Source organism: Zeus faber, assembly GCF_960531495.2.
Source record: "Zeus faber genome assembly, chromosome: 6".
NCBI lineage: Eukaryota > Metazoa > Chordata > Actinopteri > Zeiformes > Zeidae > Zeus > Zeus faber.
Window position 1 is genome coordinate 17,551,458 of NC_137201.1, and position 27,755 is coordinate 17,579,212.

Below are 27,755 nucleotides of genomic sequence, written 5' to 3' on the forward strand. Positions count from 1 at the left end.
TCTGCTGGAGCTAATTGTTCCGGGCATTGGTGGCAATAAACTTGTCCTTTTGACGGTGTTTGACTCTGTGGCAGAGCTCACAGCAGTGCCTGATTGTATGGCAGGCCTGTGTCCCTCTTTAGTACCCGTGAACGTACTCGAGCCGAAGCGAGAGATCGGTGGCGCCGGCGACGCAACGTTCAAAGATTTGTCCGAGCCGTTGGAGCCATCAGGCTTAACAACCCGGTCGTGAGTTGAGACGAGAGTGGGTAAAACAATGTCTGCCATCTCAATTGGCTTCCTGGAAGACAAGTCTCCATCGTCGTCCCTCTGTATACCCTGGGCTGGTTTTCCGCTCTCTGCCATGATTTGCTTTCCAGTCTCCTTCTCCCGATCCCCTTCCCTTATTGCATATTCATGCTCTGTCCCCTCAGTTCTTTCACTTTGCTTTGCTTTCTCGTTGTTGCTCCCGAATTCTCTCTCTGGCTCCCCCTCGCCGACTTTCCTCTCCCCGTCCTGCAGTTTCCCTGTATCCCATATCCCGTGTAGCCCGTGGTCATCGGTTATTCTTGCTCCCTCAATCCCCCAGACTTCCTTGCCTGGAGGCTTCATATCTATCTGCGTCTCATTTTTGCCCTGCCGCAGATGATGATCATTTCCGTGCTTCTCTGGACTCTCCTTGCTTTTGTCATGACTTGTGATCTTCTTTTCATTTTCTAGCTGATGCTCTGGAGCTTTCTCCCTGTGCCCCTTAATGCTCTTTTCTATTACAGTCTCTTTCCTCTGATTCTCCTTTTTGTCAACAGCCTTTTCTCTCACTTTATCCCCTTGCCTCCTCTCTTCACTGCCCACTGGCATCTTTCTCTCCCACAATATAGTCTTGTCCTGAGTGCCTTCTGTCTGTCTGTGACTTTCTGCGTCTTTATTTTCCTTTTTCTTTTTTTCTGGAGCAACTTTATCTTTCTCCCTCCCATTTCCCAATTCATTTCCCCCTCTCTCCTCTAGAATGTTTTCCATCCCGAAGCTCTCTTCCTCCATAGTTCTCTTTTCATCATCCACTGTATCTGTTCCCAGCTCCTTTTTTGCATCCCTGCCTTTCTCATTTTGCCTCTCAGAATAGCTCTCTTTCACCCAGTGCCTCTCATCCTCAGGTTTTTCCTTACCCTCGTTTTCCTTTTTGCTCTCTCTTTCCATGGGTCTTGCACTCTCTCTCTCACTTTGGCTCCCCGGACAATCAGCACATGTCTTCCTCAGCTCGTCCACAACTTCCTTCAGCCTCTGCACCTCCTCCACGATCATGGCCAGCTCCTGGAGCTGTTTGGGCAGATGCAGGGTGAGCGGTGGCAGGTTGAGCCTGTAGGAGCATGTGTCGTCCTCCGGCCCATGTCCGCAGCGTCCCACCGGTCTGACCGTCACAGAACAGGGCCCGGTTCCTTTAATCCAATGGGGCGATCCTTCGCCCCAGTTTGCAGTGGTCTGAGGCAGGACACAAAAAACAAGCAGGACTCCAAATGTGCACAGCCTCGCTAGCCTCATCGCGTCCAGACTACCAGTACAAAGACCCGAGAGGGAAAATGGGAAGAGGGTGCAGGACGACACTAAAGACCCACCTCAGTTTGTGAGAATCCGTGACAGCAAGAGGAGGAGGTAGGATGGGAGTGAGAGCAGGACAGAGGGAGGGAGGGCAGTAATGGTAGAGTGGTGGAGAGTTGAAAGTGGAGTACGGGATATTTTAAGAGGAGGGAGATGTGGAAAAAAACAAAGGAAAGATCGTGTTGAAACGAAAGGTCGAAATGGATTCATTTGTAAGTTAATGGTTCATATTAGACAGTTGAAGAATAGATAGATAGATAGATAGATAGATAGATAGATAGATAGATGGATGGTTTATGCAAAATACAATAGTCACAACAGCATGATATACAAAACAATGTTGTAGAATAAGCTTAATTGTCATTTAAAAGTATAGAAATAAATATAAAATACTGAAGTAAAAAAAAAAGCAAAAAAATGTCAGTGAATACTGAAATAAAATAGTGAAATATAACCAGAACAAAAATCAATAACAAACAATCGGTAGTTTTAAGTTAATTATCAAAGCGTGAGAAAGGTGTTAATGTTAAAGCATATACTGTATAGCATATCACAATCCTAATTACTCTGTCTGGATCTCCTAATCAAATGTCATAACGGGGACCGCTTGTAATGCATTCTCCATCCATGTTGTAATGATAAGCGCACATTTTCTTCATTGTATATCACTGCTGTGAGAATGCATGTGTGTGACAGTCGCCTTGGCAGGCAGGTCGCACGCTTCCTGTCGATAGGTCCAAAAACATGTGACTGTCAGATGCAACAGGTCGAAATATGCATTTGAAGCCCAATATTGGTCTCAGGGCTCCGAGCCAGGACTTTGTTTGGTGGGTCTTTGAGGATATTTTTCATTTCACTCTAAGTCATACAGTTAAATGCGGCTTCTGGATGATGAAAAGTCAGGAATGTAATATCATATATTGGTTTTGTTTCAAGGGCTGCTTCATACAAATGAAATGCAGAAGTAGGTATGCGGAGGCTAATTGTTGGTATTTTATTTAGACTCTTATAATCATCAAGAGGGTGACGATGGTTAAAAAGGTTTGATCAGAAAAATCACCTTCATTCCAGTCTGATGGGAGAAACGTAAGGATCCAAGGTTGGAGCTCTCAACTGCACTCCATCTCAAAAATTAGAAAAATAAGCCTTTATTTACGAACAATCCAAACACTGACAAGACAGGATGTATACACACTCAAACCGTTGTTTCTTAAAGGTGCAGTGTGTCGAATTCAGGGAATGGACTTGGCAGAAATGGAATATAATATTCATGAGTATGTTTTAATTAGTGTGTATTCACATGAAAGTAAGAATTGTTGTGTTGGCGTTACCTGAGAATGAGCTGGGGGTTTTTTTTATCTACAAAGGGAGCGGGTACGCTTCACGGAGGCCGCCATGTTTCTACAGTAGCCCAGAACCGACAAACCAAACACTGGCTCTAGAGAGGGCCTTTCTAGAGAGGGTTTTTTTGCAAGTCTCTTCCACAGAGGCCACCGTGTTGCACTGCCGTGGGGAGGGGTATTCAGTGGGTTGCGATCTGCAACCTTGACCCCAGATGCCACTAAATTCTCAACACTGCTCCTTTAAGTGTGGATTCTCCAGGATATGGCATGACTAGACACTCGTAAGTGTGGATTTCTGTTAAATCCCATCGGACATTTTTTTTTCCATTTGAATGTTTTCAGAGATTTTAAAAGTATTTCTCTGGTAAAAGCTGATTCTTTGCAATTTGGCCTGCATTCCAACACAGGTTTATTGCTCTGGGTGCACAGATGTAGAAAGATTTCTTCGCTGTCTGGCACAGTTTGGCTGATGCTGTAATAGGATGTTCAATGTAGTGGAAAAATGGTAATGGTGAGAAGAAAATATGTTTTTTTTAATAAAAGAAGGACAAACAGCTGCATTCATTGAGAGAAATCCCAGCAGCATAGGCATTGCATTTAGATAAACTACAGATTGCAGATGAATCAAAGTAGAGAGGTTGAATCACATGGCATGGGAATATAGGTTTCGACTTTGAATATTCTCTATTATTCTATATATACCCGACACTATACTTGTAGTGTCCGTGGCTTCATGTTGCGGTGTCATGGTCCCTGCGTAGTGTTGCTGACGGCTCAACCATAGAATCGGAATAAATCTATTTCTGCATAGCTGCCGTCGCTCGTCTCCGGGCGTACCACAGCACCGCAGCAACAAACTGCCTTGACACCGGACAACTGTTTCCAGAACCGGGACAAAAAGCAGGACTAAGCTGCCACCTGTCACGGCCACTCCGATGCCGCGGCACTTTGACCGGGAACTAGTGTAAGAGAAGTGTTTACACTCTCAAGAGACTTCTGTCTAAATGCCGCACCGTGTTGAATCATTATCATCAGTCACATCTTTAATAACACGGCTCGCGAGGCCCGTGCATTAAGCGCCCAGCCGCAACCCAAGAACGCCCCGGAATACTGAGCCGAGATCCCTGCTGCATGAAGAAATCTAATCCTGTTAATGTTATTCCAGCTTATGATGAGAGGTTGGCTGCAGCTTGCTGAGCGTAGCTTGACTCTGGGTCCACGCTTTAGGATCTATTCCTTGTACAACGGCTGCACGTACTCTTTATTGGATTTAATAATTCCCTCGCTCTTGGCTTCATCCATTTATGGGAAACTCTTTTTTGTTTCTCTATCTCTCTCTCTCTCTCTCCTTAGTGTGCCCTCTCAAGAAACAATGTTTTGAATACCCTTTGTAAGCTGCCTTGGCCCGCTCGCTGTCCCACGTTGTGTAAACACTGAGGTTTTTTCCATGCGAACTAGAACAAACATCGGTCCCACTTCGCTGTCTGGGCTTTCGGGAAGACCACTTCATCTCCATCCCGTTTGGGCACAGCCGCCACCGTCGTCCATCAGGCTTGTTGTTGTGCGTGGGCGTCAATTTTTCGGCTGAACCGAATTGAACCCCGGACGCTCCTCTAAGCACCGCTCCGGGTCCCTGCGTCGGCCATCGTGATTTTAGAATATTTTCTGTCAGCTAAAAATAAGACCATTTTTTTTATTAATTATTGGAAAAAGTCAACTCACATGACTCAGTATAATCCTGCTATCCACTTGTCTTGTTGTGATTCAGTGGTCAGTGGTACAAATCTCCCCCTCTCAAGACTCCCTCTGTCATTCTAAATCACAGACAGACAGACACGTTGCTTCCAGTCCTTGATATATGGTAACTGATAAATTCCTTCACCATGTGTGAAAAAATGTTTTTAGTTGTCAGTTTGACAATCCCGATCCCTAAAAATGGGAGGCTGAGGACCCGGTCCCCGACATCTGGGCTGGATTTCCGTCAGACAGTCAACACCAGATAATGTCAGGTCAATTCGTCTAAATTCCAAGAACCTGGGCTTCATTAAGAATTTGTTTAAATTTTTTATTTGAGAATTCTTGTCTCGAAAAAAGGGTCACGGAAAATTGTGGGAATGGCCGGTGTGAGTCTCCTACAAAAGGACTGCAAAACTTTTACATCTGTCCATTAACAAAGTTGATGATGACAAAAGTGCCTATTTCTTTCTCATGCGTGATAAATGTGGCGTGCCATCCAAAAAAACATTTTGCACTCACTATCTGCTATTAGAGGAGCTTCCCTGTGGGACCTTCACACTAAATGAGTTTGTGCATTTCCAGACTGATAACAGGGACCAGACACAAAGCACGCTGGGTTTCCGTGCTTGGTGTGACTAATCATGCATCTCACGCACTAATTACCAATTTCTTGAAAATCTTGGCCGCTAAGGTAATCCATCCTTCAGTAGTGCATCTGCTCGCATGTTTCCCCACTATATCCCAAGTACTTAAAGTGCTGTGAAAGAATACAAATTTTGTTTACCCCTGTCGTTATGGGAACCGAGAATAACCATTCTTCTTCAACCTAACCCCTCTGTGCACTGTAGTTATTGTGTCAGTGTCACTACTCAGTGTAACACAAACCAATCAATGATTTAGGTTCAAAGAAATGAACACATCTCTTTTTGAGACTAAGCCGCTGTCAGCATTGTGTACACTGTGTACACTTCTTTTCCAATTTCTGGCAGGTTAGGGTTGCTACTTTAGTGGCTGCATTAATAAAAAAAAAAGTAGCCTAGCAATCCTATTACGAAACCAGACTGGACAGGCTGAGCGCGTTTTTATTTTGTCACTGCGCACACCACAACACATGCATACGTGCAGCTACGGCGGCCGACACACACACACGCAAGCACACGCAAATAATGGAGGCCATGAAATATTTTTTCGCATCAAGGCTTGTCCTTCCTCCGGGGGCAGGTCAGGAGCAGTGGGCGGCTTCCAGTGCATAGGGACGAACCTCAGCATCCATCGCTGGTCAAGCAATGTTTTTAGCGGGGGGTTTTATTTCTTGTGGGGTTCTTGTGCCACCCCGTGCCACCGTGTGCCACCGCGTTCCACCGCATGCCACTGCGTGCCACCGTGCCCTGCCCCAGCACCAGGCTACTGCAGTGCTCCCTGCAGGGGTAACCATGCATACGGTGCTAAATGAGGTTCTAATGTAGCACCGTGCAAAGAACAAAATTAGGCATTGTACTGTATACAACTGTAGGCCAACTTGCAGATTTTTGACATAAGTTATGTGATACAATATAAACAACACTCAGAAATGCCCAGTGATTTGGGAGGGAAAAGGTCAGGGGACTGTTTTCATTTTGCAATAGAAATGAGACATTTTAGTACTGACGTCACCCAACATTTATGACTGTTTGAGGTTTATAAGAGCTATAACAGCTGCCTGGGTTATTCTTTTTTATTTATTTTTAATTGAACAGAATTTTCCATTACAACAACATACAAAACACTCAAACTATGTGGTATAGTTAAATTAAAGAAAAGAAATACACAGGCTTTCACATACTCTTAACCATTCCTCATTATTCCTCCAGTTCCCTCTCCCACCTTTTATCTATTTATTTATTTGTTTTGCAATTTCAAATGTTAGTTTCACAGTAGTAGTTTAGTTTTAGTTTAGTTACAGTTAATCAATATCTTCTTAATTATTTGGGGAAATTAAGCTTTAAATATATATATATATATAAGATTCACAAATCAGTCCATCATTTCATGGCATCTTTCTTTCAATCTATGGTCATTTTAACATATTCAATTTGAATGTCTTGTTCACACATACTAATCAATTTAATTCCTTGTCAATACATTTATTAGATAAGGTAAAGTGAGTATATCACCAATGTAATCTTTCTGTGTGTATAATATGTTTTTTAATTTAAGGATGTGACAAAGTGTTAAGTGTTAATTTATTATTATGTATCAATCATATGTATTAATCAATATCGATTACGTGTTATTTATTCATAAATAACAGCGAACATATTTTTAATTAATAATATTCATATTTCCATTTACGTTTAATTTTACTATATGAGAATTTACCATGGTTATCCACAAAGTAAATAAATCCCTCCATTTGACTGCCACCTAGCGGTGCATTTCAGTAACGACAGAAAGAACATTTGTTATAAATGGGAAAATGAAACAGAACAGTCGAACAGTTTGGCAGACGAACACTTTAAGCCAATAGCTTTTTTTAATCATACATTTTATTAATTTAATTAGCCCTTGCATCGTCCGTGCGTGTACAACCTAGGTATTCACTGACACTCACCTAATACAACACAAAAACAGAAAAAAAAAAAACCTCAAAACTGGAAATGTCAATGTTATCTCAAAACATAAACCTGGCATTTTAATTCACACAACACATGTAAAAAAAAATTAAAAAATAAAAGAAGATAATTTGTCATCTCCACCAATAAACAGCAGTTTCCCAAAGAGGGACCAGACCCAATGTGTTATATTGGGATTATTAACACTGCACAGCACTGACATGAGCACATCATTCATATTCTATTGCAATACACAGAGATGCGTTAAAAAAGCAAACCTTCCCCCTTTGATTAAAATTGTACCTAGACATCGCTGCATTCAGTCAAACCAAATTGTGTTCCGCGAACAAGAAGGCAATGGAACTCATTAAGTTGTCGTCGCGTGACGTCACACCCACCTGACGTCACACACAACGCTGCCTTGATCTGTAAAAAAAAAAAAAAAAAAAAAAAAAAAAAGCGCCGTGGTTCTCGTCTTGTTTGGTAGATCGTTTTATAGAACGCACGGACGTGTCAAGCGAGCACATTTGCCGCGGGCCCCGAAGAGCCGCGCGGGGCCCTCCGACTCGTTTCCGAGTTCCACTGGCACGCAGCAGCCCGCCGTGACGCCCCGCCCCCTCCCGCGCCGACGTAGTCGCGTCGGCCCGCCCCCTTCCCGTCTCTCACGCACCAGTTACGTACCAGCGACCGTAAAAAATAGAAACTTCCAAGATGGCCGAGTCCGTGGACTCCATGCATTTCGCAGCGAACAGCAAAACAAATTCCCCCAAAGCCCTGATACCCAAACGGCCGCCGGAGAGCCGACCGCAGTCTTCCAGCGACATTTACCCTCCGCCCTCCAAGAAGGTGCGCATCGAGGAGAAGGGCCTGAAGCACAGGAAAGTGAACGGGGAGGCGTGCTGCGCAGGGGAGAAGCACAACGGGAAGCAGAGCTATGGGAGCCCCGCGAAATGGAGCTTCGGCCCGGCCAAGCCGAGCCACTCCGCCGCGGCGGCGGCCCCCGCTCGGAAGATCTTCAAGATCAGCAACTTCCTCGCGTCCCCTCCGCACAAAGTGAAGAAGGCGAAAGAGAAGCGGCACAGGGAGAAGGACAAACCCGCACAGACGCAGAGTTGTTCGGCCGTGGCCGTGGAGAGAGTGAGCCCTGCTGGCTGCCATACAAAGACGGAGAACGGTGACGTGCAAGTGTTGGAGAAAGGTAGGGAAACGCAAAAGACAGGAGAGCGGCAGAACGTGATTAAAAAAAATTAAAAAAAAAAAAAGGATAAATTATTTGAATGATAATTGTGCGCAGAATGTCCGATTAGCGCGACACGATCGTACGTTACATCACTTGTTTTCCACAGGCCCCAGTGTTTATTAGGCCCAGATGGAAATACACACGTGGAGTTGTTTGGTCACCAGTTATCATTAAGTTTGCACATTAAGATTCAAAAAAAATTCCCCCCCCCCCCATTTGTACCCTTTTCAGAACATCGTGTTAAGGACAAAGAAAGAGATAAGAAAAAGGATAAGGACAAGGACTGGAAGAATCACAAGTTATTACCTGTGAATGACATTGCGAGTGAAAACGGAGATTTGGTTTCCCAGCAAAAAGGTGGGGGCGACACTTTAACAACAACCACTTGGACTTTTACGGGCGTTTGTTGATGCTCTTTAATCAGATCACGCTTATTTAGTCGACGGTTAAGGTATTCATTCTCCCGGGGTGCCTGATTTGGAGATATGCGCAACTGATTGTGCACCTTAATAAGATGTATCTTTTTCCCTCCTTCCTGCAGAGTCAAAGGAGAAGCTCAAACCTGTCTCGGAGGAGGATCTCCTGCTGAAGAAACTGAAGAAGAAAAAGAAAAAGAAACACAAAGATGGCGAGCGGGAGAAGCCAAGGCACAGCCGGCCCAAGATGTATCATCGGTCAAGCCAGACGGTGTGCGCTGGCGTCTCCCTGGATCTCCCCGACCTCCTCACCAAAATCAACGGGAACAGCAGCAGCAGCGGCGGCGGCAGCGGCGGCCTCCTTCAAACCGCATCCCCACATCAGCACCACCAGGACTCTCCCGTGGCTGCTGCCACCTCCACCCCTTCCATGGCCAGAGAGAGGCTGGCCTTTGCCTCCCCTATCCACTGCACCCCGTCGCCGCGGCTGGACGGCTTGGAGTTTGGCCGCTTCATCCACATCGAGCAGCAGGCGAACGGAGGGGCGTCGGTGCTGCACGCCTACAGCGAGCAGCTCTCGCACCTCACCCCGGCGGAGATGCAGCGCTTTGCGCAGGAGTTTGTGACAATGTCGTTCAGCGAGGACCAAGTGCAGGCGGCGCACTACGTGATGGGAATCATCCACGGGGCGGCGTCCTATCTCCCAGACTTCTTGGACTACTTCTCCTACAAGTTCCCCAACGCGCCAGTGAAGATGGAGGTGCTCGGGAAGAAGGACATAGAGACCACGACGATGGTCAACTTCCACACTCAGGTGAGTGTTACTTTGTAGAGGGGACCCTAGCAACACTTTAAAGTTCCCCCACGTCTGGAGATGTATGGAAGTAAACACTCGAGTGTTGACCTTATGGACGTAGGAACGTTTTTTCCGGGGGTCGGGGTGGGGTTGTAGTCATCCGTATCTAAGTCCTCGCCCAGATCCCGGATGGACTGGCCACGCTTCATCTCTTTGAAATCTAAGAATCATAATAAAGAAGGTATGTAAAATGTCCAGGTAGGCCAGACTTTCAGGTCCGTGTATTTTCTGAAGTTGTTATCAATACCTTGACAACTGTTCCTAAACGATGTATTTTTTTCCCCACATACTTCATTACTACATTAATAATAAAAAATTGAATAAAAATCGCTTTGCCTTTCGACAAATATTACTCTCAAGCTACTTGTACTATACAACCCTTCAATTTTCATTTGGCCCTCTTGTCAATGAAGAAATTCACCACATTGTTATAGGAATATGACATTGAAGGCACAATGTTTTTCGATACCATAAAAGCGTAAAGTTTTGATGCCCAGTCCTATTTTTGTTTTCTAGTTTGGAAAAGCAATCATATCAATGGCAATATGATAGTACAGTGACAGCTTGATAATACACATCGACATGTTAACAATAGCCAAATAAATAACTTTCAAAAAGCAACCTTTAATTCAACAAATGAACAAAAATCACAAGTATCCCTCTTGAAACGAACTGTGAAATTCCAGATCAGTCATAAATGTCTCTCCTAACTTTACAGGCACTTTACAGTGCCTTTGATACACACTCAAGTGTGTAAACTTTAAGTTAACAGTTACTCTGGAAATGTAACTGCTTATGTCCAACATCATTTTTGAAAATGTAATTGATATTATTGCAAAAAATTATTTGCTACCCCATTCGGTCATGGATTGACGCAGAGGAAATATATATAAACAGGAAAAAAACTTTTTTATATATATAGGTGATGAAAGTGAAGTAAACATCTTTGTTGCCGGGCAATAGTGACAAAATCTTACATCCCAATATTTTTGACCAAATACTGCACATGTATAATTCAATGCTTTTTCAGGGATGATTGGGGGATTTCGGGGATGATGATTTTTGCATTCATGAGATATTTTCACGCACAAAGAAAAAAATCATTAGTAATGTTGATATTATGACTAAGCAGATAGAGGGACTCTACACATTTCAGAAGAATGCATCACATTACCGTAATTGGGCCTTTCAGAGATCATTTGACCAAGACAACATTACTACACCCAAAATCCCTGGATCTATCTAATATTACATTGATATATCGCTTAGGCCTACATTTATACTTTCTACTACTTTTAAAAAGCCAGGTTTGGGATGTAGTTCTGGGAACCTAAGTTTGTCCCACATCAAGAACGGGGACTTCCAGTTACAAGTGTGCCACAAGCGGAACTGGTAGGTCACCATCTATACTAGTAGAAAATGTCAGATTAATGTGACAGAAAATGTCACATCAATCTCAGTGTTCAAATAACTGGTTATTTCTTATATGTAAACTTTACCTCTTAAACTTTGCTGTTGTGATAGAAACACAGCAAGTTGAGCCCCTTTTACACATTTCCCGTTAAACTACTGGGATAACCTTTCCGGCACCGCTGGTGATTTTCATGATTCACTCATGCAGCTACATTCCGGTAAATTTCCGTCATGCGCCTTTTCACACATCCCATGACAAATGCCAGAACAGATGGGGCAAGGGACAGTCCCTTCCAGTGTAGATGCGATCGTTTGGACAATCTATTGGTAACGGACGTAAAATCTGAAATGGTTTCATTTTTTTTCCTGGCTCTGAGGCCAGGGCTTTGGTTTCCGTCCCCCGCCCCTCCCGGACAGACCCGGTTCCCTCTGCTGACGGAGCGAGGACCGAGCCCCCATTCCTAGACGCAATAACCCTAACCCAATTTTATTAAATCAGTGTGATTCCTACACTCTCTATGCCTCCGGAGGAGGAACTTTCTCCACCCGTTCTACCGCTCCCTTTCTGCTTGTTCCCTCTCCTGCTCTGCGCTCCCTCTCCAGCTTCGGCGCGGGCAGGTGAAACACTTTTGCCCGAGTTCCCAACACTCATAGCGCTTCATACATCCTGAACTGCCAAACACCGTGTAGTGCTCTCCTCCCTAACTCTAAAAGACACGTCTAGCATCTGAGCAGCATTTTAAGAAACAAAAACCTGTCTCCGTAGAGACTCAACGTGTTTAAGTTTCTCGTCTTTGCAGCCAAGCTCCACAGTGCGGATCGGACGCGCAATTTTTCTGAATGTTTATTTATTTATTTTTCTTCTTCCTTCCCGAAAAAAAATCATTTTAAAAATATTTGTACTAAATAAATATGAGTAAAACCCACTCTTTGTGCTTTGCCGGTATTTGGATTCAGCTCGACCCCTACTTTACGTGTCCCAGCAATGTTACTGCTTCCATTCACAACACCAGGCTCCTGGTTAGTACAGCAGACAGGTGGAGTTCAAAAGATCTTATTTGTAACTACTACACTGTCTCTGCATTCTGAGATGTATACATGGACAGCCTTGATACGAATGCTTTTTCATTTTAATAAATATATATACAAACATTTCTATTTAGATAATATCAACTCTACCACCCTCGGAGAGGACGTTAGGTAAGACAGGGTTCACGCCGGCTAGCTGGGTGTCTGAGCCGCCCTGTGTCTGTGTCTCCGTGTTTCAGGTGAAGCGCACTTATTCCCAGGGTACGTACCGCGCTGGTGCCATGCGGCAGGTGAGCCTTGTTGGAGCCGTGGATGAGGAGGTTGGGGACTACTTCCCAGAGTTCATCAACATGCTGGAGGATTCCCCATATCTGGAGGTTGGTGCTTTTTTTCTCTCTCCCTCCCCATTCTCTAAACATGTGTATGCTATGTGAACATCTGTCTCACCTTTAATGCGTACCCTTGCGCAGAGGACTCTTCCTTGGGGCACGTTCTCCAGCCTGCGGCTTCAGAGCCCCACTGAGAGTGACGACGGCCCCATCATGTGGGTCAGGCCTGGAGAACAGATGATCCCCATGGCGGACATGCCAAAATCGCCCTTCAAAAGGAAAAGGTGGGTCAGGTAGTTTTTTGTTGGTTTAATGGTCTGGAATCTGCAAATTGTGAGAACTATAATAAAACAAAAATAGTGTTTTTATATATTGGCTCAAGGAAAGTTAATTGGAGACTGTTTTCAATTAATTTAAACATTTATTTTATATACATCCATAAGCATCTCCCGTCATCTGTCATATAGCTTGAATGTAGTGTCTCTTTAAAAAATGTATAGCAGATCCACCAACGAGATAAAGAACCTCCAGTACCTGCCCAGAGCCAGTGAGCCGCGGGAAATGCTGTTTGAGGACCGGACGAGAGCCCACGCCGACCACATCGGTCAGGGGTTTGAGAGACAAACAACCGCCGCCGTAGGTGTGCTGAAGGCCGTGCGCTGCGGAGAGGGGTGAGCACGCCGCCGCGTCCATCTGCGTCCTAATGTACACCACGCGCACACCTACACAAGTGTGCGTTTCTGTAGCAAATCTTGACCCCTGTTACCGCCTCTCAGCAGCGACGCTCCCGCACGGATCACCAAAGACGTCGTGTGTTTCCACGCCGGAGATTTCCCTGACGTGGTGATGCGACTACAGCTCGACCTCCACGAGCCTCCACTGTCACAGGTAGCAATGTATATTAAATCATTAGTTTGATTAAACAGGGGCACGACTAAAAACAAACTCCATTGTGGGAGTGGGATGGAGTTATTCTTTTTATTTTTGCCTCATTTGCTGTTTCGATTTAGTAGTAGAGTAGTAGTCTTATGAGGTCCTGTGTGTGGGAGGAGGCAGAGAATGAACTTGCGTGGCTCGGTGCCATGTCGGTTTTTAGACTTCTTTTTTTTTTTAGAAATGCTAGTCAATTACAGCTTGTGCTTTGTTTAATATCTGCCTCCTGTGTCTGCATGGTTGTACCCCCAGTCCAGCTAACTCCTCCACTCGCAAACCTACCAGAGTATTTCCTTTTAGCCATATCGTGTATTTTACCGCTGGTTTTATTGCTCGTTTATAGCGATGGAATGTTTGCTGAGCGTGCTCTGCTCCTGTCGCTCCTTCCACAGTGTGTGCAGTGGATCGACGACGCCAAGCTCAACCAGCTTCGACGGGAAGGGATCCGCTACGCTCGCATCCAGCTCTACCACGACGACATCTACTTTATTCCCCGGGGAGTGGTGCACCAGTTCAAAACTGTCGCGGCTGTCTGCAGCCTGGCCTGGCACATCCGCCTCAAGCAGTACCACCAACAAGAGGAAGACGAGGAGATTAAGGATAACGACGAGAAGTGCGGGCCTACGCAGACGCTGCTTAAAATAAAATCAGAGGAGGAGGAGGAGGAGGAGGAGGAGGAAGAAGAGGAAGACGAAGATGAGGCCGAGGAGCCAGACAGGAGGAAGGAGCACAACGCTCCCGGAAAGATCGCGGTCGATCTGGAGGACAAAGACGGGGATCGAGGGGAGGGGCTGGCCTCACAGGGAGGGGCGGCCTCTTGCCGGGAGGAAGAGATGGAGAGGGACGGGGAACCGGAGAGGAAAACTCAGCCAAAGGACTCGCCCTCCACGGAGTCTCTCGCCTTCATCAAGAAGGAGAGGGGTGAAGGTGTGCAGGGGGGGACACTAATGGAGGCCAAGAAAGACGAGGCAGAAGAGGAGGCAGAGGGGGGAAATAGAGGGGCCGATGGCGGCGCGGGCTACCAACCACACAGGGGAGGAGAAGAGGTAGGAGAGGGTGGCACACCCTTAAAGACACTACAGCACATAAAGAAAGAGAACGATGTGGCGGAGGAGAAGCACCAAAAGACCACGCTACATGGCCAGGGTGCCAAAGAGAAAACCAGAGATGGCAACGCAGGCGCCTGCATGCCACCACAAGTGAAAAAAGACAAGGAGAAGGCAAAGGGAAAAGACAGAGATGAGCGAGATAGGGCAAAGGACAGGGAGAGGAAAGAGAAGGACAGGGGTAAAGAAAAGGAAAGGGATAAGAAGGAGCGGCCGAAAGACAAGGATAGAGACAAGGAAAGGATGAAGGAGAAGAGCAAGCTCGAGAGCGGCGTGCCTCCGCACCCATCGCCACTCGTGAAGAAGAAGGAAGGAGAGGACAGTGGGAGGGAGGGAAGTAAAGCCTCCCAGATGTCTCCTCCCGCTCCGAGGGAGGAGAAGGCTTCCCGGGAGGCAGATCCAATCCCCAAAACGCAAACTCCAGTCAAGCGGGAGAAGGAGCAGGACAAGGAGCGGAGCGGCGGCCAGACGGCACCCCACACTCGGCCGGAGCGAGAGGAGGCGAAGGAAGCCGGAGCGCATCGACACAAGCCGCCGCACGGAAAGAAGGAGAAGAGCGGCCACAGAGAAGGGAAAGAGGGCGTCGCCGCTCCCCTGCAGGCGCCTCAGTCCAAGCTGGCGAGGGAGGACGGGAAGGCGGGCGTTCCCAAGCACGGCCACATCAAGAAGGAAGGCAAGCGGGATAAAGACGTCAACAATAAGGAAGAGAGAAAGAAGACCATCCCCGCGCCGGTTTCTGTTGTACCTGAACACAAACCACGGACGCTCATCACCTTTGACCTCTTTAAGCCAATGGACGTTCACCAAACTCTGCCTCTTTCCTTCACAGACAGTCGGGTCAGGGGTCACCATCACGGTGACTCCCGGGGCGCCTCTTCAAAGTCTGGGTCCGACAGTCGGACACTTACGCCCTCCAAAGGACCAAAAGCAAAGGACGCAATGCAGACGAAGCCTGCAGGACCCACGCAGGACTCGCAGCACTCTTTGAAACACCCCCTCAAACCACACGCGCCCCAGACCCAGAAAGACTTTTTATTATGAATGTCTAGATGTCTAGCTTTCTTTCTACTGTGCAACTTACACCAAGGCTATGTGAAAGTGTTTTGAAAATGCATCCTTCCTTCGGATACAAAATGGGTTTTAGTTGCTGTTGGAACACGCCATAGGACACATTCCATCGGTTTCGCTCACACCAACACAGTGCTGACACCTCGGTGTCATGAACGAAGGACGTACTCTTAAAGTATTTATACAGGGCCTAAGTAAGAATGTAAGCTAAGTAGCTCACTTCACGTTTGTTAGCGAATGTACGTAGGCTCTATTAAATCTGTTATGTGGCGCGTGTGTCAGTGCCTGTGCACTACTTAGCTTCGCTCTTAAAGCACCTATCATAGGTACTCGACTAGCCTATCTGAAAACAACCTGTCTTAATCCCCTGCTATAGGAAATACCCAATCTCACTGTTTGGAACACATCTTCAATGTCCATATAGGTTTTTTTTTTCCCCGCCATATTGCTGTAGTCTCTCCAGTTTGTAGTTTTAACACTTTGAAATAGGAGCAAGAGGTTGTTTTCAGACTGGAATTGATTTGTTTTACTCACACAGGGCTGTAAATGATACTGTATGTATGGAAACTGTACAGTATAGATGTATTAGCACCAATGTGAGAAAATGTATACAGAAATTGCATATATTTTTTGTAAGACGAGTTTTATTTTCCATAGAACTTATTTATATCATTTACTGTCTGTTTTTATTTGAAACCAATGTACGTGAGAATTTTGTTGTAAATACATTTTATTTCCTAAGGTTAGACTTGGTAGTGTGATTTATACTCCGATCAGAACCTCTCAATAAATGGTTCAGAATATGAACTGTGTTTGCCACACATTTTTCTTCTTGATCAATTTATGTCTTGTGCAGCCTCATTACTTGTCATTGCAGTTTGCTGTTGTTCACTGTGTACTTTTGTCTCTGGAATTTCTGCCACCTGACAAATCTATTATCATTTAGCTATAGGATTAACTCAAATGGACATTTTGTAAAATCATTATCCTTGTACAAGCCAAAAGTAGAAATTGCTGTCAATGTCAAATGTCCCCCACTAATGGCGCACTACCATGATGACATGAATCCTATATAGGAAACAAAGTATCATCTCTATTGAACCTGATAATTTGATTCTTTATTGACACTGAAATTACATCATTTATATTGTGTTTCAACCCCCACTCTATCCCTTCTCCAGATCCTATCAGGGCACAGCTCTGTTTTCCAGCAGCTGGTGGGTTCTGAACAAGGGCACTAGTTGGGGCAGAGACTGACTGTCATTACAGTTTGAACCTGTCTCATCCAGTTGTCCACTGTTTGAGATCGAACGTGATCACAATTCTCATGAGCTACATAAACAGTATGTATGTAGTTCAGCAAGGTGAAGGTGTTCAGCTAATACCGTTTACCCCCTTTAGGTGCATCATTCAACTAAACCAGGTATGGAAATGCTAAGAAGGCACACAGTCTGTCAACTAATGTGTAAATGGTGTTTTCGGACATTCCAATGAGCAGATTTATGAGAAGGTCTCAAAGAAGCACAACATAGATTTACAAAAAAATATTCATATAAATAAGTGATAAGAAAACATGAAATAAAACAGCATCACACATTTTGTCAAACTACAAACGTTGGTAAAGTCATGTACTTCTGCCTATTCTCTGGAATACAGCATGAGTTTTTACGCCTCTTGTGAGACTAGCGTGACAGGAAGAAGGAAGTCGTGCCTAGTTGGTCTGCCATGTTTTTCAAAGTTGAACCCAGTCACACATGACAGAACAGATCCTTATCCGTTAGAGACAGCAACAAAACAATGACAATTTACAGACTAGCGTGTGAAAATAGTTGGCTCTCGTATATATTTCTTCTGAAGTCAGTACTGCATCAAGTTGCAGCCATGCTTCCACAGCGAAAGGCCCCTATGCGTCCAAAAGCCTCCATTTCTTTAAAGCTATTTTGTGGAGTTTCAAAATTCCCATCTCGCTTGTTCAGCTCATATGTTAAGGGGGTTGGAAAAGCTGTGGAAGCAGAAGATCATCACAGTCCAATCTTTTCCTTTCTCCCAGTTCAGTCCCTCCTGTAGTGAAACACGCTGTAACCCAGTTCTACTAATGCCCCTACCAGCAGGGCCCAGAGAGGAATACACACCACACTGAGCCAAATATCCATGAGCTTCTCTAAACGGGAACACAGGGACAGACAGAAGCCCAGCTTCAGCAGAAGGGCCATTAGGTACCAGATGCTGCGCCTCATGTTCTGCTGTCCGTCCCGCGCGTTGTAGGCGTGCTTACAGCGGCCTGCCATTTTCACCACGAGCAGGAGGATGAGGATGGTGTCAAAGGTCCAGACAGGGAGGAAGATCAGGAACCAGCTCCACTGAATCTTTGAGTCCAGCTTGAGGACCAGCATAATGAGGAAGATGAGGCTGAATATCCAAGAGAGGAGCACACGCTGGACCAGGGACATTTTCATCTACAGCAGACTGTCAGCGAGCCAATATCCACATTCAAGAATCAACTCTGCCTGGAAATTATGCAGAAATGTAACGATGTAATTAGAAGGGACAAGGTGAAGCATGAGCTGTAATGAAGCGTAAAACAGACACAGTGACGCCGCCGACCATATCAAGCCATAACACCGAATGACGAGTGGTGGAATGTACATGGACATTACTGCACTTCGGTATATTCCGTTGAGGAGACCTTCGACTTTCACTTCGCGACATTTAAAGACAATTATCTATATTTTAGCTACTGATTTATATTCATGTTTAAATTCATGTATATCAAAAAGCAGGGGCTGAATCTATCAAGCTTCTGATTGAGGGTTGGTCATCGATGATTGATGAGGGCCATATCTTTATACATTTCTATGACACCACTGACAGTCTTTATTTGTAAGTCATCAGGATATATATGCATGTGCACTCATCTGCTAGGGGAAAAAAAAGCGTTCAGTGGGTAAGTAATCATTACTTATATTTAAGTCTGAATGTAAATGTGGTACTGTCACTTCTCCCGGGCCAACTGTGTCAGGGGGCTTTTACTTCAGTTAAAGGTCTGAGTACTTCTTCTTCTTCTTCTTCTTCTTCCACCACTGTCAATGACCCCCAGTACAAATACGACGTTAAGGTCATAGTTGAAAAAGTCCTTTAAGTTACCATTAAGCGTAAAGCCAACGGCTACTCACCACTTTCAGTTCAATATAGTCGCTGTGGTCGTCATATGGATGACGTCACTCGTAACTCGCGTTAGCTTGCCACTGGAGTACCCGAGGCTAACGCTAGCTAACTAGACAACAAACACCGCCGGAACAAAGTGAAACAGTGGAATATGTGTCGTCATACCAAGTCCGAGGGACGGTCGAGCGAGTCGTTCGACAGGGACCGAATAACGAGCCGTCCGGCGAACAGGGAGCGTTCGGCTTCGTTCCTTTTTTCTTTCTTTTTGCCCCCCAAAAAAAAACAAAAAAATCCACCCGAGCCAATGTTGTGCGAAGTTGCTACAACTCGACTTCCGGCGACCCTTTCAAAATAAAAGCACGAGTCCATTGACAATTGTCACATTTTAAGTCTTTTCATAATGAATATGATGAGCGTTTATTTTCTTTTAATCGCGAAATTATCACGATTATTACAAAAGAAATTGTGTCAGTCAACTTGCTTGCTTCAAAAAGAGAGACTGGCCGTAATGTGTTTTAATGTAAATTTTTAATGTACCAGTATTACAAATCAATAAAAATTACAACCTCAGATAAAACTTCTTGGATATCACAGATTGTCAAAAAAGTTAAGTACAAAACATGTGAGGCAAAACAGCATTTTAAAAGCTTCGGTTAAAAGCCCTTACCAAAGTTTTAATTAATTTAAGGTCAAAAGCTCACTTCACAATATCAAGTCGTTCTGAAAATAATACGACACACTTTTATTTACAATGTACTGGTGCCACAAAGTACAGTGTTTGAGATGACAACCAGCAAAATGTTCCTTTCTTTGTTCAATGTAAACAATAAACAATCATCTTTTCCCAAATGTCTGTTATATTTAGACAACACAGACTAACAGATCAACACATCAGTCATCACATTCATGTTTGCCCTAAGAAGACTGATAAGCACTGGAAATAAAAAAAATATATTTAAAAAAACGTTAACAGTCCACATTTTTATAAGACAGCATTAAAGTGAGAGCACAACACCGTGTTCCGGTGTTGTTGTCAATTACACAGCAGAATGGAAAACAATCCATCCGTGGTGAAATTTGACACACATTTAGCAAAAAGTCAAAAAAGAACAAAAAAGAAAATGCAACAAGGCAGGTATATTCAAATAAGCTAAGCTTGTGATTCTATATAAATGGTTGGTTAAGAAAGAGGCTTCTCCTTAGTAGAAGCAGCGTGTACCTGGCCATAGGATCTGTGTTCCCTGGGGAACACTTTTCGCAAAACCGAGTTGTCACATCGCCTTTTGCTTATTCTTGAATATCTGAGGCCATGCGGATGCCGATCCAGCTGTTCAACTGTCCCTTTAAACCTCAATTTAAACAATGCTCTGCTTGCTCTCCCGACTGTACCCCAGCCCCGGCGACTGGGGAGGGAAATCAATGAATATGCCGTCTGAGTCCGAGTCTGCGGACTCCAAAACTTGTCCGATTATGGTTTCGGGGCTTGACGATCCACTGGGCGGTGTGGAGGCCGCCTTGCTGAGATCCGTGAGCGTCGTGGTGGCCTCGGTTCCGTGGAGGGGTCCTGAGGAGCGGAGGGCAAGGATGGGCGCGGACTCCGAGTGGAGGGAGTGGAGTTCAATGGCGCCGGCTCCTCCTTGTAAGATCCCTGTGGGGGAAGTGGTTTGTGAGAATTGGTACGGTAACTCTCGTTAAACCCACTGGTGTTAAACGCCAGTATAGCGCCTGTATGTGCACAAAGGAGTAAGACGCTCAAATGTTCACGTGTGTCTCAATGCTTTATGATAAATCGGCGCCGTACCATTGAACTGAGCGCCCACACACAGCCTGTTGGAGGAGGAGCCGGACAAGTCCGACCCAGTGGCTCGCTCAGCATAGGTCAGTCCTTGTTCTTCCAAGCAAGATATGATCTCACAGGCGGAGTGGCGCCGGATGCCTCCGCTTCCAACAGAGCTCGCATCTGGGTCATATTCAGCCACCGGAGTCAGCAGGAGAGGGATGTTGTAGCTTTTTGACCGGACCACTGGGTTTTTGGATGACTGATCCACAGACTTGGGCCAGCACCACTGCAAGCGCTCCTCTGTAGGACAGGAGTATCATGCAAAGAAAAGTGATTACTTCTATTGAATTAAAGGGTGTATTAAAACATTAATATTGATACAGATTTTATATTCACAATGAAAAGCTTAATGATGATTTACAGTTTTGTTTAAGTGACATGTATCTTATGGAATTATGGACAAAACCCTTTCTGAAACCAGCCGCGTGGATGACATGTATATGAAATACTACAGATGGGATAAATAAAACCAACCAGCATTCCACAGCAAGGAATATTTTCTCTTTACGAAAATCTCTTTTATGTCAAATTTGAGCCACTTTGATCAGCAGTCTGTTGTATGTAGCCTGAGAACAGCATACAACCCCATGTCTCTGTCTTTCGTCTCGCACAGGCACGGTTGGCCGTCTCACCCAGCACACAGCACTGTGCCTCGCTTCCATCGCCAGAGTACAGTCCATGGGTACCCAGGTAGGGAGACACCACCTTTTGTACCAGAGACTCTAGTCTCAAGTAGTCCTCATTGGCACCGCGAGACTCATGGACCCCCTGCAGGGAGGAAGCGGAGACCGGTGTGAATGAGGTCGTGATTCAATCAGATAAAGGTTGAGCGAGTCGAGCTAGTACAAAAAACACGTGTTCTGAAAAAGAAGCAAATAAAAAGACAAGTGTTTTGAGTTTGTGTGCAGTGATGTGTTTGTGTGTGTGTGTGTGTGTGTGTGCCCCAGGAGTGAACTATTCTCATATTCATATTCACAGTTTTTAGAGTATTTTTAACAGTAATGCTCCACCCATGGTTCTTTCTCCCACACTCCTTTGTAGTATACGACCTACTTAGGGGAGGGTGGGAAGGAGGTGGGGATACAGGGAGTGGGGTGAGACAACACGGGGCCTACCTGTAGAATGAGCAGCATCTGTGTAACAGAGGGGGGCACGCGGGCCCGAGGTCGAGACAGGGCATCGTCTAGTTTCACACTAAGGACTATGGTGTTGCGGAAGTGAAGCAAGGCCAGTTGTCTCACGGAGGGCTCCTTACCCTGGAGAGGGAGGAGGAATGGCAGCTCGAGGTTTGTCTCATTCAGGCAGGTTCAGCCTCGGGGTAAATGAATACCGGGGTCACGGAGGGAGGGGTTTACCTGGACTGGGTGGAAGATGGCCTGCAGCATGGAGAGAACGTCACAGAAGAAGAAGTCCCAAGTCTCTGCCAGGGAGTCGAGCAGCTTCTGGCCTGCACCCGATCACATCAAAACACGTCCAAACCCGAGAAGTGGCCGATTACGCGTGACGTGATATGTTATCATGAACTGCTTTGTTATTCTGTTGTCATTCTGATTCAGCAGCCTACGAGTCATACCTTCATAGAACCTTATTTTGTCCCGAAGAATGACCATGCCTTTAGTCAGCAGCTGGTTCTGTGAGGCACAGGGAGGAGAAAAGACAAGAAGGTTTTATTATTTAGCAACGTTTTAATTCATAATTTATATCAAATATTTATTATTTATTTTATTTTATTTTATTTATTTATTTATGCAATAACTACCTTTAAAAACTTGGTCACACACGTTTAACTATAAAATAATATATTTTAAAATCTTTAAACTATATAATCACAGATAGTCCCAATTGGATGTCATGACATATCGTTTTCTCTGTTATATCTCAGGCAGTTTTGGTGACAAGGCAAATCTTACATCACCTCTTATCAAAAGTTCTTAGTTACCTGGAGGTACTCAGTGAAGAACGACCCGAGCTCGGTCTTCAGAAGATGCCTGAGAAGACGGAGATAAGATAATCACTTTACTTTTTTGACCTCATCACAATGGGACTGACGCTGAGATAAGCAGCATCAAACAACTACTTACAAACAACGTCCCACTCAACAACTGAGCGACCGTGCTCGCAGACACCCTGCAACTGGTTCATCTAGCTAAACAGCCTGAATGGCTGAAAATAGCTCATCAGTTATAAATATGTCATTACAGGAATAACCACCGACAGAAAAAAGGAGAGAATGAACTCCTTACCACAGCATCCGTATCTTGTATCTCGTAGCAGAAGGTGAATAAACACATACTACTCATATACATCTCTGACGGTCACGTGTGTGGTAATCTATTTGCTAAGCCATAATAAGGGTTTATGCGATGGAAGGGTGGAAGGCACGGGTCTAATGTTTGGTCTAGAAAGATAATGTCATATCTGATGCCACCACATGACTCCGTTCCCATAAGCAGGCGTATACAAACAACCTCATTCAGAAGGGAAGAGACGTTCAGTCATGTCTGCCTACGATCATGCTTATTTTAGCGAGGAATGACGTTGACGGTCCAAAAAAAAAAAAAAAAAAGGAATATTTCATGTTTCTTCATACAAAGCGTGCGTTGATATACGTATGTGTGTGTGTGTGTGTGTGTGTGTGTGTGCGTGTGTGCTTCTTCAACTTGTTCTACGCACCGGACACCTTCATTGAGGACGTAGAGTTCGTTGTCTGCGAGACCTTTCTTCTGGAAGACGGCGATGACAGCGTTGTGGATGCTACGGAGCCCACAACATAATAAACATACACATCGGCGTTCTGGTGGCTCAGCTGGATGAGCATGTGTACTATACAGGCAAAACAGCTGCAGTGACTGGGGTTTGAATCCCGCCTGTGGTCATTTGCTATCTGCCCCCCATTTCCCGTCTCTCTCTACAATAAAAAGAAAGCAAACTGCCCAGAACAAATATACACGTAAATTATATTAGCCGTATACATAAAAAAACGATTCTTCCACAAATTTTGTTTTTTGTTGCTGTACCTGTTCCAGGTGGCGTTGGCTCCCGCTCTCTTCTGCTTCTCTCCCCGCTCCTCTGATGTACCTTTCTCGCTCTTCCCCAGCTCGCTCAAGCTGGGAGAACTCATCAACTTCAACCTGTGCAGAGTTCTCATGACGGAGAGGAAAGCCAGAGGGAAGAGAGCGAGAGAGAGCGAGAGAGAGAGAGAGAGAGAGAGAGAGAGAGCGAGAGAGAGAGTATGCACTAAATACTGCACAGTAGAAAGGAGGTCAGGCTAGGCAGCGTCATACTGTATACAGACGCAGACGAGTAACACAAGAAGAACGCCAGAGGGGAGAGGAGAACAGGAGAGGCGTGGTGTTGCGTGGGAGTGTGTGTGTGTGTGTGTGTGTGTGTGTGTGTGTGTGTGTGTGTGTGTGCGCACGCGCTTGAGGCAGTTGAGAAAAGAGAGTGAGGATGAAAGAGAGATAAAGCACTGTTAGAGTACAGTGTGAAGCCAGTGACAGGGAGAGAGGAGTGGAACAGAGTGAGGGGCGGCGGCCGAAAGAGCGATGGTTGGAGCGGAGCCGAGAGGTGGGTCTCGGAAGAAAAGACAAAACAATGGAATATCCACTGATGCCGGGCACCCTTCCTCCCTCCGAACCCTGCTCTGACTTAGAAATAAAAATACAATAACGCCATTGACAGACAACAAATCACTATGCACAACACAGATGCACAGCAGAGTGATGCAGCCAAGACGTTGTTGAGAAGGCTGAGGAGGAGGAAGTAGTTTGGCGTTTCGAGAAGGAAAACAGGGACAGGAAGCACTGACACAATATGGGACAATAAATAAAGATTTTCCTGTTCAAGCGTTTTTAACACAGCTGCTCATAAGTGGTGTAATGCATTGATTTTCAAAGTGGGGACCCCTGAGGGGTCCCCTCTTTGAAATACACCCTGGCTGGGTGTATTTAGAAAAATATGATCATGTTAAAATAATTTACTTTAATTGAAGACATTTTAAAATGTTGATTATCAATTGCAATGTGGTCAAGGTAAGCCATTTTTTGTAAATACAGTAAATACTCCCTGTAATTACTCTCTCCATCTGACTTTTACACACTCACACCCGTCTTTATACCACATTTGTAAACAGATGACAAGTGCTGCTCTGTGAAATCCAACTGTGTGCCTATCCAAAATATTAATGGTTGCGGTCGGTGCGAAAACAGACCTCTGGGCATCGACAAAAGCAAAGTGTTCAATTCCACATGGCCCAGAATCCCACTGCAACAGCAAGACAATAAACAATAGACCCTTTCAACACCCACATACACATAAATACAAAAAAAGAAAAACACAAAACAATAAGAATTTACAAGCACACACACACACACACAGACACACAGACACACACACACACACACACACACACACACACACACACACACACACACACACACACACACACACACACACAAAACAGAACACGCACACAATTAAAGAAGTGGATCAAATATAGCAGGGCATGATTATCGTTAGGTTACTGGAATACTCTGCTAGGTAATGAAATCTCTGAGGACGGGAGATGCCTGGGTCATTACACATACCGATGAATATTTCATGGCCTCTCTGGTTTGCCCGATTTTGAAATGTTAATCCCCTGAAGTGATCCTTACCTTCTGATTGGATGGTCGCTGCCGTCCATGTCGGGGCTGGGGGGAGGTGCCGAGAAGGTGGTGAAGTTAAGTGACAGGGGTCGGGGGGAAGGGCGAGAGCCATGTCTCCGGCGAAGTCCATCAAGCATCTGTCAGCGAGAGGGGCGAATCAGGCGCGTTCCACGGGGGAAGATGGTGAAAACAACCACGACGACAACAGTTTCTGTGTCGGAACAGACCATGCATCAACCACGCAACCCACAGCTCAAAAGCCTCATTGTTCCCGAGAGGAAATTGGCACTGGAGCCAGTTTATGAAAATACTTACACCCTCATACAATGTGATAAAAGCACACAAAATAACGCACACTGCACAATAATTACAACCAAACATCAAAACACAGATAATTCAGGGGGTCCGGTGTCGCCATGTCGTGATTTTAAACGTGTGTGAAATCCAATGAATAAACAAACGCGTCATAACTTAAGTGCGTTTGAGTTTGTATGTCAAAATGTCTGATAGCGCATGGTGTGCAATAAAACTTTGATCTGTTCGTCCATCATATGTCACGGGAGCAATCCTAGTGCAATTAATGGGCAAGAAGCTTCCACTAATGTGAGGCAAAAGTACAGAATAGTGAAGGCTTGGACGGTGTGTGATGGGGGGGGGGGGGATAATAATAATAATAAATAAATAAAAACAGAATGTATGATAAACGAAGCTTCGCAGGGGTTCAGGTCCAAGCAGCAGAAAGGTGGTGACACCGCCCCGCCCTCCTGCTGCATGGTGTAGCTCTACACTGTGTCGAGGGTGTTGGAGGTTTTGTGCGTGCGTGTGTGTGTGTGTGTGTGTCACTGTTGTGCGCGCTTGTCGTGTCTTGCATCAGAGAGAAAACGGGAACCGATGCGATCCACCCTCCCTAAAAAGACCGCGTAGCTGCGACGCGACCCCCCCCCCCCACCTTGGAACACGACATACTACAGCGCTGGAGTAGTGTTTGGGTGTCTCCTTGTTTTCGCCCCAGAAGGGCGCCCACAGCTGGCGACGAGGGGGAACTACAGTCTGGGTTTCTTTGACACCCGGAGACAAAGAGGCGGGCGGTCCGACCGCACCGACACCCGGCGACCCGGAGCCCTGCTGCGGGAAGAACCCGCGATCAACTAATGCGTGGAATCCTCGTCGGCGGAGACCCACACTACACGACCTATCACACCCGATCGCTTCCCTCTGTCTGAAACACACGAGAAAACACCGATACACAGACGCATACGTGTGTGCGCGCGCGCGCGCGTGTGTGTGTACGTGTGTGTGTGTGTGTGTGTGAGAGAGAGGGAAAGGGAGACCGAGAGCGAGAGAGAGAGAGTACACAATGTCTGCCAGTAATGCCACGCCAGTCTGGGCATTCTTCTCCTTTTGTTCTTGTTCTGAGGCATCTTCTGTGTCCACACGCGCGCGCACACACACACACACGCACGCACGCACGCACGCACACACACCGATCCACTTGCGACCGTAACGCCTGAAGCCACACCGACACTCCCCGTGAATCAACAAAACCGTGTTTGTTTTCCACGAGATACGAATCGTCTCAGCAGAGAAACACCCCACGGTGCGTAACGTGCAGCCCCGTCGCGCCGTGCGTACGTGGAGGCTTTTTTTTTTTTTTTTTTTCCCACCCTCTCATTTCTTCTTTATCTCTGTGTACACGCCGCTGGACGACATGTACACAGTATGTACACACCGCGGAGCTAAACACACACACGTCAGCCCAAACACGTGTCCAAAGTCCACGGACGGCGCGATAATATCAACACATCGCTCACGAAGTAACACGCGTCGCGCACTCACCGTCGTGACGGTGTTATTCCGGGTGGAGCGGGATTATCAAGTGGCTATAACGATCCCCCCGTGTTTACGCCAGCATCACCGTGGACTCCCAAACCAAACAACAACAAAAACAACAACAACAACAACAACAACACAAAAAGAGCCCCCACGCGCCGGGGTGGAGGGACGAAGGATGCGGGGGCTCGTGGAGTCATTCATGGAGCACGCGCCGCGCGCTCGCCCCCGCGTTGTTTTGACGCGATGCAAGGAGCACGCGCGGCCCCGAGCGTCCCCGCGCGCCGGCGTCCGCCGTCTGCGAGCGCACGTGCGCGCGCGTCGCGGTGTCCTTGCCCGGAGAACGCGCCGCTCCGCGGAAGGGCCCGAGGAGGGGGGGCGACGGTTCGTTGTGGCTCGTCTGAGTGTCGGCGTGCTTGTTATTGTTTTGTATTTCAATAAATAAAAAAACAAAACATAAACGTCTGCGTTTCTCTGTGGGTTATACGCAGGAGCCGCATGGTTGATTTGATATGAACACATTTATTACATTTCACTGCATATATGTATGGAAGTATGTATATGTATGTGACAAATAAAAATCTTGAATCTTGAGTCGCACATTCATGAGCAAGACATGCGTGATCGTTCGCCACCAGGTT

The 27,755-nt window shown here is 45.8% G+C and overlaps 3 protein-coding genes across 3 annotated transcripts; 1 reads left to right on the top strand and 2 right to left on the bottom strand.

Moving 5' to 3' along the window:
- Positions 1–7,954: 7,954 nt before the first annotated feature.
- Positions 7,955–15,606, top strand: LOC307231946 (lysine-specific demethylase RSBN1L-like; the record flags this gene model as incomplete). Its single annotated transcript, XM_080002823.1, has 8 exons — positions 7,955–8,441; positions 8,715–8,840; positions 9,025–9,713; positions 12,437–12,574; positions 12,668–12,810; positions 13,030–13,197; positions 13,303–13,414; positions 13,852–15,606. 8 exons carry the CDS (start codon positions 7,955–7,957, stop codon positions 15,604–15,606), a joined length of 3,618 nt encoding a protein of 1,205 aa, XP_079858949.1.
- A 939-nt stretch (positions 15,607–16,545) lies between these two features.
- On the bottom strand, positions 16,546–19,104 carry LOC307231126 (transmembrane protein 60-like). The gene is made up of 2 exons (XM_080001705.1): positions 18,964–19,104; positions 16,546–18,140 (listed from the first exon to the last, which is right to left on the bottom strand). Exon 2 carries the CDS (start codon positions 18,087–18,089, stop codon positions 17,685–17,687), a length of 405 nt encoding a protein of 134 aa, XP_079857831.1. The 5' UTR covers positions 18,090–18,140; positions 18,964–19,104; the 3' UTR covers positions 16,546–17,684.
- A 216-nt stretch (positions 19,105–19,320) lies between these two features.
- prr5a (proline rich 5a (renal)) lies at positions 19,321–27,229 on the bottom strand. Its single transcript, XM_080002714.1, has 11 exons — positions 27,121–27,229; positions 25,294–25,421; positions 23,656–23,781; positions 23,312–23,392; positions 22,578–22,626; positions 22,212–22,269; positions 21,994–22,085; positions 21,754–21,894; positions 21,271–21,406; positions 20,600–20,878; positions 19,321–20,446 (listed from the first exon to the last, which is right to left on the bottom strand). Exons 2-11 carry the CDS (start codon positions 25,419–25,421, stop codon positions 20,154–20,156), a joined length of 1,383 nt encoding a protein of 460 aa, XP_079858840.1. The 5' UTR covers positions 27,121–27,229; the 3' UTR covers positions 19,321–20,153.
- Positions 27,230–27,755: the final 526 nt, after the last annotated feature.